The sequence below is a fragment of the Elephantulus edwardii genome, unplaced genomic scaffold (assembly GCF_000299155.1).
Source record: "Elephantulus edwardii isolate Elephantulus edwardi_28Jun2011 unplaced genomic scaffold, EleEdw1.0 scaffold00001, whole genome shotgun sequence".
NCBI classification, from domain to species: Eukaryota; Metazoa; Chordata; class Mammalia; order Macroscelidea; family Macroscelididae; genus Elephantulus; species Elephantulus edwardii.
The window spans coordinates 14,749,799-14,761,378 of NW_006399751.1; the positions used below are offsets into that span (position 1 = coordinate 14,749,799).

Below are 11,580 nucleotides of genomic sequence, written 5' to 3' on the forward strand. Positions count from 1 at the left end.
CACAGGACAGAGCGGAGTTTAGGGCTGTTGTACATAGGGTCGCTATGAGTCGCAGGCGACTCGACGGCACATAACAACAACAACAACAACAATTGGCATTTTAACAAAAGTTTATAGAAAAGTTAGATTTTCATTCATTCATTGTTGCACATTTTACCCCCTCTCCTTCCCTCCCCCTCCCTAAGCTGACTTTCCCCCCACTAGTTTATTTATGAAATTCTAATACAAATCCAAACAAATGCTTTCAATTTCCCTCACCGCCCCCCCTCAAATTGTACAACCCAATGATTAATCCCTCTTCCCCCTGTACATCCATGTCCCTTTGCTTCCAGCCTCTCCCACCCCTCCTGGAACCTTATACTTCTACAATAATGGTCTTAGAACAATATTCATCCTGTGGGACTGAGTTCACTCGGCATGATGCTCTCCAGTCCCTCCCAAGTTAGGTAATAATTTGAGCACATAGGGTTTTGAGTGCCATTTAGAATTAGGTCCACATACCTTCCTGTTGAGATGCCTCTGGGTGGTCTTGAACTCCCAACCTCTCAGTTAGCAAACATGTCTACTATTGGCATCACACAGGGACGCCTGAGGCCTGGCAGCTCCGGCTGATGTTATTCTTGTAGTGAGTGGAGGAGACAGGGCTTTGCAGGCAGGCCAGTCACACAGCTGTGGTTCAACATAGCAGTTGGGTGGCAAGTTCAAGGATAAGCGTCCTGGAGTAGGTTATGTTTCTGCTGAGCCCCATAAAGTGATGAGGAGTTTGGAAAGTACATTGGGGTGCTTCCAGCCCAGGGAACAGCATCTACAAAGGCCTCGAGGTGAGAGAGGACATGCTAAACCAGTGTGGTCACACGTGGCTGGGGTGCACTTGTGCGTGTTGGGGTGGGGTCTTGCCTTGTCTCTAAAAGGGTTAGGGTCTCCTCTACAGATGAGTCAGAGCTGATGGTGCAGCTTCCCGACAAGATGCGGCTAGACCTCGCCATCGACGTAAACTACGACATTGTCAGCAAGGTGGCGCTTTTCCAGGTGCGGGAGCCCAGTGTCCCTGTCCTTGGGGGAAGCCTGGGGAGGCCCCAGCCACACCGCCTTTCAGTGGGGCTCCTTCCCATTCTTTCTGGAACAGGGCTGCGACCGGCAGATGATCTTCGACATGCTGAAGAGGCTTCGCTCTGTTGTTTACTTGCCCAACGATTATGTGTGTAAGAAGGTGAGTGGCTGAAGATGACTGTGGCTGTCTGGGGTTTACGACTCTGATACCTTTCAAGGAGCTTGCTGGGGTGAAGGGATGCCTCTGAGGGCCCAGAAGAGAGGGGCATTGCCAGAAAGGAGTGGCTGCAGCCTCAGGAATGGCGCCTGCCAAAGACATGAGGGTGGGAGTGGGTGGGATTATGAGCAGAAGTATCTCTTACCTTGCAAAGTATTCCCATAGTTCCCTGGGATGTAGCCCGTGGGGGCCATGCAGATGCCCACTTTATAAAAAAAAAACAAACGAGGAAAGAACAGTTTTGGAAGAGGGGCAGGACCTTGACTGTGTAGGTGAAACCACTACCAGGTCTCAGTCTTCCCATCAGGTAAATGGATGTGACTAGATCAGAGACTGCGCACTAATGGCCCTTATGTATAATTAAGCTCACGTAGGTCTTCTAGTAACATATTTTTTTAAATGAAACTAATTTCCCACTTTTAAAAATGAGGAGACTTCACATAAAAATCCAGATGTCTAGCTTCACTTGAAAATGGAGAATATCTGCTGATACTTGACCGTGCTTTCTCAAATTAAAAGAGCCAGTTAGAGTGGAGGAGAGGCTGCCTCTGAAAGAGACGTGATGCTGCCTCCTGATGCCGCAAGCCCCACCACTTCCTACTGTCCCACACCAGCCTCCCTTCACACCTTGCATCACCTAAGAACATTTGGGTTTAAATTCCAGAGCTGATCAGTGTCTAGGGTCCCTCTGCTCCCACTCTTTGGAAGCCAAAGTGGGAACAAGGTCGCTTAAGGAGTGTTTAGGGCTTCAGGAACCAAGACTGCAGGCATCTGTGCAGAGCTTCCGATGAGGCTGGATGTGTGCAGGGGTGAATGTATTGTCAGGAAACCCTTGCTAGCACTCAGGAGCCCTGCTAAACTCAAGAAGGTCCCGGGTCCATGTCAAGTGCTCTGCAGCAGGGAAGTTTCTGGAAGCAGATCTAGCAAATAGGAAAGGGGAAGGAATGTAGGCAATGGCTGAGACTTTGAACCTGCAGCTTTAGGAGACCAGAGGGTGGCAGCAGTACAGTGATTTTTCTGACACTGGAGTTGCTTTCCGGTTGTGCAGCCTTGGCAAGTGTCTTGCCCTCTCTGAATGTTTTCTCTCGGATAAAGTGTGGATACTGATTGCACCTTCCTCATGAGGTGGCCGTGAGGGTTGAATCAGAGAGCTTGGCACACTGCCTGGAAAAGAGTAAGTCCATTTGTGTTGTTATCATCTGTAGTGTTAGCTTAAAAGTTGGCTTTTTGAGCTGTTAGTCTCCTCTGGTCTCCAGCTGCCTTAACTGCAGACACATGTTCTTGCAAATCACCAACAGCTCTGGGACTAGGAAGAGAGAGAGAGAGAGAGAGAGGAAGAAGGAAAGGGAGAGGGAGGGAGAGGGGAGGGGAGAGGAAAGAGGAGAGAGAGAGCGCGAGAGCATGCTTCCCACATGGGACAGCAAGATTTGAGGTAAGAAAGACTTGAAGCAAGACTTCAGGCAGCAAGACTGGAGGCAAGCAAGGCTTGTGGCGGCAAGACCCTGGTGAGAGTCAGACCCTGGTGGTGAAGACACTGTGGCATTGCTGTAGACAAATGGTGGCAAGGTGTGACCTGAGGCTTCTTGCATTTGTGCTGGCCACAGTTAAAGGCTTAGCTGTTCTTGCTGGATTTTTGAAGGAGAAAAGCTGATTTATAACTGCTCAGAGGTAAACCTTGCTGGATGGTTTGGATTTGAGTGCTGAACTGAAACTGGAGGCTGGACTTATTGAGGAATTTTGCTTTGGAGCTGTCGGGCTAAACCCTTGACTTGTATTGTGAAATATTCTTTGCCTCCTGCACTCACTTCCCTAATAGACCCCGCTGTTGGTGCCATAACTGTGAGTCCCTGATGAGTCAGCAACAAAAAAAATGAACTTTTGCTGCTGCTGCTGCTGGGGTTCCAGAGGTCCCATAAGGCTGGGCTATGAGCTCTTCACCTGCTTTCTGCTCTGGCCCGCTGTGGGGCTGAATTATTCTTACTTCCTATCACTTCTCGGCCTTTTTGCTAAGGTCAAGTATAGTATTCTTGCTCCCTGTGGCCCTTTCAGAGAGATGCTGGTGGCCTTGTGCCATCATGTCCTGTTTCTTGCCCCCCTACTTAGGCATCAACCTTGGCAGTTACTGAAAATTTGCTTTAGATGAGAAAAGACTGGTCAGATTATTGGGGTCAGAATTGATCAGAATGGAATCCTTGATAGCTATTGTGAACAGCGCCGCCTGCCGGTTCGTTTTTGCTCTGCAATGCTGTCCCTGAGCAGTCCTCAGGGGTTATGAGTCAGACAGACACATGTGGGTCCCGAATCTCCCACTGCATGAAAGGCGCCTCATGCACTGGACATCTCTGACTGCATTTCAAACCAAGCTTGATGTCCCTTAATTGGGTAGGGATAATCTCTTTCCCTAAGGATTACAGCCAAACAAAATCTATGGGGCAGTTCTACTGTTTAATGGGTTCTCTGTGAGTCACAATCAAACTCAGTGGCGTCCAATAACAACAGACTTGAGAAAAAGAGCAATAAAGCCACATGCTCTGGGTTCAAGTCCTGGCTCTGCTTAAGCCTAGCTTTGCCCTTGGGAACACAGTTCCTGGATCTAAGAGTTGTTGAGGATAAAGTAGGTTCAATCATATGGCCACTTAGAAGTGTGTCAGGCTCAGAACAATGTTATTTAAGTGTTGGACATCGTAGCTATTATAAGTTGTTCTTATCATTCTTAGATACTCACTGAGGTTGAGCTCCTGAGAGGCACTAGGGGCTGATCTGAGCAGATGAGCTCTGACACTCAGCATAGACAAGTTTGTGGTATGAACCACTGTAGATTTTCTAGGCTTGGGACCTTCCTGTCACATGGTGCTGGTGTTGTCGATTGCCTTCGAGTTGAGCATGACCCATAGCGACCCTATGAACAAAAGGCCTGAAGCCCCTCTACAACCATCGACATGTATCAAAGTTCATAGAGTTTCCAGAGGCAGGTTATTTAGGAAGTGGATTCCACTCCTGCTTCCAAAATACGCTTGGTTGAGAATTGGCAGGACCATTAAACGTGCTCCTCTGCGCTTCCCTAGCCTTTCCTTCCACGGCTCCACTCACTACTCTTTTTAAATGGTCATCTAGGCAGGCAGGACAAGGTCTCACCCCAGTCCACAGGTGGGGAGGCTGAGGCGATGAGGGGAGGTGGCTGGCCCCGTCTTACACAGCAGGTTGACAGCAGGGCAACGACCAGACCGAGGCTCCTCCTTGCTGTTAGCCAGCCTTGCCTGCTGCTCTGGTGGGCGGGCAGAGGAGCTGACCCTCTGCTCTGTCCCAGGGGGAGATTGGCCGTGAGATGTACATCATCCAGGCAGGCCAGGTGCAGGTCCTGGGCGGCCCCGACGGGAAGTCTGTGCTGGTGATGCTGAAGGCAGGATCCGTGTTTGGAGAAATAAGGTCAGAGGAGCGGGATCACGAGGAGAGCTGGGCAAAGACTGGGAAGGAGGCATGGGGAATGATCACTGAGGAAGGCCATGTACTGGAGGGCCCTTGGGTGGGTCTGGATGCTACTGAGACGTGGCCAGCACCTGCGGACATGTGCGGGCCACCGTATGCAGTGAGGGCATGAGGGAAGCAAAGAGTTTTTGTTTTTTAATTGTGATATAAGTTTCTGTTTACAATGCATATTGTTATTTTTCCCCCCTCCAATTCCTCACGCACATTTGGTTCCACACCACCACCAGTTACAACACACGCAGGGTCTGACCATCCGCTCATTCCACCCTGCCTGCCCCCACCCATCCCAGTGATGGTTTGCTGTCCATCAGTTCATTTCCTTCTCCCTGGCCCTTCCCCTCCCTGGTAGCCACAGTGCCCCCTGAGGCTTCACCTCCCTCCCTTCTCTGCCCCAGCTTGCTGGCCGTTGGGGGCGGGAACCGGCGCACGGCAAACGTGGTGGCCCATGGATTCACCAACCTCTTCATCCTGGACAAGAAGGACCTGAACGAGATTTTAGTGCACTACCCTGAGTCCCAAAAGCTACTCCGAAAGAAGGCCAGGTACAGAATTGGATTTTTATTCTCCCCCTAAAGAAGTCTGCATATTCCTCAGTGTACATTTCCTCAAACCACTTTCTCTTATATAGAGCACACCGTGCTTTTATCAAAATCCCAATATCTAATATTGAGACAATACACTTAGCTCATCCATGGTCTGTATTCAAATTTCACTTGGAGTACCAGGAGCTTTCCTTTATCACTTTCCCATTCTTGGAGCAAATCTAGGCTCAGATGTGACATTAAGTTGTATCTTTAATCTCCTTTAATCTGGGACAGTTCCTCACCCTTTTTCTGTCTTTAAAGACTTGGGCTTCTTTGAAGAATCAGCCAGTTGCTGATATCAACTTTAACTCCTAGCGGCCCCTATATCAGAGAAGAACTTCTGTGTTCCGTTGTGTTGTCAATGGTGGATTATTTATTTTTTTTTGGACATAGATCACCAGGCTTTTCTTCTGAGGCACTTTATGGTAGATTACAACCATCAGCTTTTGGTTAGCAGCCAAATATGTGAACCATCAGCCTCGCGCATAGACCCTAGGGAAGCCATTGGATGCTTCAGAAGCCAGTCACCTGAACTTTCCCCACAAAACCCACCCACTTCCCCCAGTATGTCGGCTCTGGGAGTCAATTCCTGTTGCTCTGAGGGACAGGAAGATGCACATCTGAGAGGTGGCCCCAGACCCCCACACTCTCCTCCTCCTCTCTTCTGGGGGAACATGTGCAGGACAGCCATGCTGACAGCTGCCTTCCCATCCCTGGCCTCGTTAGTGTAGGGGAGGCTAGCAGATGGAACAGGGCCCCAAAGAACCCCCACAAGAGCAGTGTGGGGGGCCCTGCTTGTGGACAGTGCCTGTGGTAGGCCTGGGTGATGAGAGGAGGCAGAGACGGGTTGATGAAGCAGCCCACTAACGTGCTGGAGGTCTGACTACCCAGTAGATGGGGACTCTTTGCAGACACTGCCTGTCTCTGATGACCACAGGCCTCAGGACGTCGGTGTTGCTGAGAGCCTCCCATGACATTCTGTTCAAGCTCCCCATCCTGCAGAGGGGTTACCTGAGGCCTCAAAGCAGAGAAGTGCTCACCTTTCTGGCTTGTCCCTCCAAGAGATGGGCTTGGAACTGGCACAAATGTTAAAAAAAAATTCAAACCCCATTACAGCATGCAAACCACTGTGTTAATAACAATTTCTTGGCTTTAATACATTTGGAAGAATATTACCAGGCTGCTGGGTGGATTTGAACCATGAACCTTTTGGATAGGAGTCAATAATAAACCTACCGTTGTTATTATTGTATACCATTGAGTTGAAACTGACCATAGCTGACCCTCCAGTAGATTTTCAGAGGCAGTAAATCCCACAGGAGGAGATTGCCCATTTTTTCCCCACGGAGCAGCGGGTGGATTCAAACCAGGTGCCTTCAGGTTGGCAGCGCAGCTCCTTACCGCCAGATCCTTAATTATAGGGCCAAGAAACCAAACGCTCAGCAGTCAAACCGGTTCCAATTCATAGAGGCCCCTCCACGGGGTTTCCGAAGCAGTAAATCTTTATATTAGGAGACTGCTCACCTTTCTCTCACAGAGAAGTTGGTGGACTCGAACTGCTGATTTTCCAGTTAGCAGCCCGGTATATTTTCCCCCTACGTGACCAAGGCTCGCATAAGGCCAAGCGTAATTTGCAAATGAGGATGGATTTCCTTATTCTGGAGCTGTCAAGGGAGTGGGCTCAATGTTTCATAACAGAGCCAGTCATCACCAGTCAGTGAAGGAAGAACTTTGGATGGTTCCTTTGTGTCATCTGAGCGCCACGCTGGGCCTTCTGAAGGACTGTCATGCTGTGAATTATGGACTCCAATAACACAGGTGACAGTGCCAGGCGCGCAAGAGGCCTCTGATGAATTACCATGTTTTCCTTCCCCTGTGGGAGCTCCAGCCAGAAAATGCAAGTTCTGGGCAATTAATATCAATACGCACAATTTCAGCCTATTGCCTCTGATTAGATAAGCAGCCAGTAATGGGCTCGTTTTCAAACAAACAAGTCACGCAGGAGCCCTGATGAATGGATGTGCCAATTAGCAGTCTAGGACGGCTGGATTGTGTGCAAAAAGCATTCTTTCTTGAGCCAAACCACTCATCACGTATTTATAGCGTGAAAAAGTCCTTGTCAAGGCTGGGACTCTGGTTGATGGAAAAATGTCATCCTTAATAAGAGATAAGAAGTGGAGTGATAGCACTGAGGAGGTCTGGGTTGTAATTCAGCCTCTGCCACTTCCTGGCTACCTTCGGCATGCCACTGTACCCACCCTGAGTCTCAGTGTCCTCAGATGTATAGGTACAATAACCACAGCCTTTTCCTTGTCAAGGTATAAGATCCTTTTCTAGGGAGATATTGTTATTATCTGTTATTTGTTGTCAGTAAAATCTGGGGTGCGGGGGGACGGGGTCAGAGGCACTGCGTTTGAATTCCAACTCTGCCACCTCCCAGCCCAGTGGCTGCCCTCAGTCTCCTGCTGCAGGGGCTGCCCATACAGCAGCTGCTGGCTTGCTCCAAGCCACAGGAAACAGGTCTCTGAAGACAAGGTCACAACCCTAGGAATGGCACTCACAGAAGCGACACCCTGCCACTTTTGCTTTGTTAGGGTAGAATCAGGTCCACAGGTCTCACCAGCCTCAGAGAGGGGTGACCACCAGGAGGTGGGAAACACAGAGCCACATTAGGGTCTATCCACGGGACATCATGAAGGCCCAAGCACAGAGGCTTCCACAGGGACACTCCTAAGTGCTGATGGTGTGGACAGTGGTGATGGGGAAGTGACAACGAAGCGGAAGGAGAAGCAAGCAGCTTTGGATCCTTTGGGGGTGGAGTCCCCGGGTTTGACAAATGATTGGCACCCCTAGCTGCTAACATGAAGGGTAGAGGTTTTCAGCACACCCAGAGGTGCCTCAGAAGAAAGGTCTGGCAAGCTTTTTCCAGACAATCAGACATTGTAGACCCTTCGGAGCACAGTTCTCTTCTGACACACATGGGCCACTGGGACTTGGCGTTGATGCAGTGGTCACCTGGCATGTGATTTCTGATGCCATGTGTGAACATGACTTTGGGTGTTTCTGAAGTGCATGAACTCAGACAAGTGTCTCAGCCCTTCAGCCTCAGTTTCCCCTCTCAGGTGCAGGCAGTAGGATATATCATGGGGTGACTGTGCTCATTCACCAAGATGTTAGGTGCTAAGCTCTGGGCCTGGCACAGAAGCAGCACTCAGAAACGAAGCCTCTCCACCGGGCGGCTCTGACTTCCAGGATTCTGGGCACACCCACCTTTCTCCCTCCCAGAGTCTGTGATGTAAGCGGGGCACTGCTTTCTTTTCAGGCGCATGCTGAGAAGTAACAACAAGCCCAAGGAGCAGAAGAGTGTGCTCATCCTCCCTCCCAGGGCGGGCACCCCCAAGCTCTTCAATGCTGCCCTGGCTGCAGCAGGAAAGATGGGTGGTAAGGGCGCAAGAGGTGGCAAGCTTGCTCATCTCAGGGCTCGGCTCAAAGAACTGGCTGCGCTGGAGGCCGCCGCAAAACAGCAGCAGATGCTGGAACAGGTAAATATGGCTGGGAATCCAGCCAGGAGGTGCATTTTCACTGCGGGCCGGGGAAAAGCCAGGGGGCCAGGAGAGTGGACCACGCATTGAGGTTTAAAGTTTTAGGTGTGTTCATTCTCTCCTCTCCCTCTCCCTCTCTCTCTCTCTCTCCTCACTTTTGTATTTACTTGATGGTAAGTCACAGAGTGCGATTTCAGATTGGCTTAGGAAAACAGGGACTTTACTGGAGAAAGTAACTGGAAAAATTCAGGCAAGTCTGGATTTAAGGGCAAAGAATGCCAGTGGAACTTGTTTTCTTATCCTTTCATTTCTGTTCCATTTGGCAATTTGCGGTTCCCAGGCAGCCCTCAAGAGTACAGTTTCCCTATAACCTCAGCAGAGAAAAAGTACTCTCTTTTGATTCTAACAAAAGTCCTAGGGCTTGCTGCCATTGGACAGAACTGGTTTCCATGTCAATTCATGAGCCAATTACTATGGCTGCTGGGAGGCTCAGGTGTTCTGGAGAGAAGTCTGGGTCACATATTGTTTAAAGAGCAGTGGTAATGTGAGGATGGCCAAGTCTGGCTTCTACCAACTTCATAAAGAAGAACTCTTCTCATCAGTGATATCCATAGCACCATCCAAATAATTACATGGTCAGACACACCACTCCACATGTTCCTGCACCTCTTTCTGCCAATCACTCTGGTTCTATATTCATGTTGACTTCCTGACTTTACTCTGAGTTGTGGAGCTTATTAGAGAAATAGGCTGGAGAGCGGAGAAGGCAAAGAATATCACACAATACAAGTCCAGGTTTAGTCCAGCAGTCCCAAGCAAGATTAACAAGGTACACTTCCTCAATTAGTGACAGTCCAGGTTCAGTTCAGCAGCACAAATGCAAGAAACTTCTGGTTTCCACAATCATCCAGCAAACTATCTCAGAGCAGTTATAAGTCAACCTTTCCTTCAGTCATCCATCCAGCAAAACCTTTAACTGTAGCGTAAATGCAGGATTCTTCTGCTTATACCTTGCCATAGTCTCTTCACAGCAGCGCCACAGTCTCCTTCCTCTCTTGACCACCATCAGCAAGGTACCTCACAGTGTGGAAAACCTCTCTCTTATATTATATTGGTCTCACAGTTGTTGATGACTTGCCAGACCATGTGTGTGCAGTTAAGATAGCTAGAGACTACCTCCTCCCTGACCAGTGAGGACTAACACAGTGGCTAGAAAAACCAATTTTCAAGGGTTCTGACACCCCTAAGTTCAAGTCTCAACTGAGACAGGGGGAGGGAGCTCCTCAAATGGAAACCCCAGGGCTTCTGGTGGTAGGAGGAATGGACACAAGCAGGGTGCATTAATTCCCAGGTGAGAGTGGCATTCTCATATTTAATATTGTGTTGGTGACAGTTTAAATTTATTTGAAAGACAAAACCTCTGAAGACAGGCACAGTGCTGACTACTCCCATTCTAAAGGGAATGTTAAAATTAGTTCTGGGATCCCCACCCTCAATTAAAACTAAGAATGCCAGTTAGAATGACTCTATACAAGGAGTACAATTAGAATGATACTGTTTCTGACAGTCCTTGAGGATGGCTGCTGGGAAATGGGGGTCTGGGTTTGGGTGGGATGATCAGGCTGCTGCCAGAGCCCAGGGGGCCCGTCCAGGGGGCTATTTGACAGTAGCAGTCTGTTGAGTGACATCAAAGTCATCAGGAGTTCCAAGACATTCACCAGATGCAACCCCACAAGACCTCACCAAAGCTCAAGGGCAGGGTCAACCTCAGATCTTTAAAGTCGGCTGCTCTGTGAGTTGAGAAGAGCACAGAGTGGATGTGACGCTGGCATGGACTCCAAGAATATTCTTGGTGCAGCGTCACTGTAGCATATTCCATTTTTACCAAATAACTTGGATGTGGCTGCGTTCGGGGCCATTGCATCTAATCCCCAGGGCGCATACCGCCATCCATCCTCCTGCTTGGGGGGCCGTGGAGGTGGGGGACAGGAAGAAACCTCTCAGTATATTGACCACATTCCTTGTTATATCTGTGCATCATGAGTCCTCCTTTGCTGATTCCAGGCCAAGAGCGCAGACGGCACCGCTGGAGAGGCGGGTTCAGCGCCCACGGAGCAACCCGCCGAGCAAGTTACCGCTCCGGCAGAGGGCGCCCGGGCCCAGGACCCGGCTCAGCCCGCACCGCCCGCGCCCTCAGATCCCCCGGCCCAGCCCCCCGCTCCAGCGCAGCCCGCGCCCTCGGATCCCCCGGCCCAGCCCCCAGCTCAGCCCGCGCCGCCCGCGCCCTCGGATCCCCCGGCCCCGGTCTCTGCCGGGACGCCCGCTCAGGGCACCGAGCCCGAGGAGCACTCGGTGCGCATCCGCATGAGCCCGGGCCCCGAACCCGGCGAGCAGATCCTGTCGGTGGAGATCCCCGAGGAGAAGAAGGAGTGAGGGTCCGGGGCGGTGGCCTTCCCGCCGGCACAGACCCTGCGCGCTGGAACCTCCAGCCCACCACCTCCCGCCGCCCCGCGGGTGCCTCCCAGGGGGTGGCCTTGAAATGAACTTAGTGTTTTTAGGAACAAACTTTCTATTTTCACAGATCTTATAGGCAGGCGATAGAACGGGGCTCCAAGAAGCCTTTTGTGGGAGAGGAGAGTGGTTACTGATTGGATAGGTTTTCCCTTTTCCATCTTCTTCCACCTCATTTCAGCAGAAGGCG

At 50.3% G+C, this 11,580-nt stretch overlaps 1 protein-coding gene across 1 annotated transcript in view; it reads left to right on the plus strand.

Moving 5' to 3' along the window:
- CNGB1 (cyclic nucleotide gated channel beta 1) overlaps positions 1–11,312 on the plus strand; it is a 68,436-nt gene extending 57,124 nt beyond the window's left edge. Inside the window, exons 27-33 of the mRNA XM_006878921.1 lie at positions 932–1,029; positions 1,127–1,210; positions 4,575–4,693; positions 5,149–5,295; positions 8,660–8,879; positions 10,944–11,009; positions 11,091–11,312. Coding sequence (XP_006878983.1) covers positions 932–1,029; positions 1,127–1,210; positions 4,575–4,693; positions 5,149–5,295; positions 8,660–8,879; positions 10,944–11,009; positions 11,091–11,312 — 956 coding nt within the window. The remainder of the gene's footprint in view (positions 1–931; positions 1,030–1,126; positions 1,211–4,574; positions 4,694–5,148; positions 5,296–8,659; positions 8,880–10,943; positions 11,010–11,090) is intronic.
- Positions 11,313–11,580: the final 268 nt, after the last annotated feature.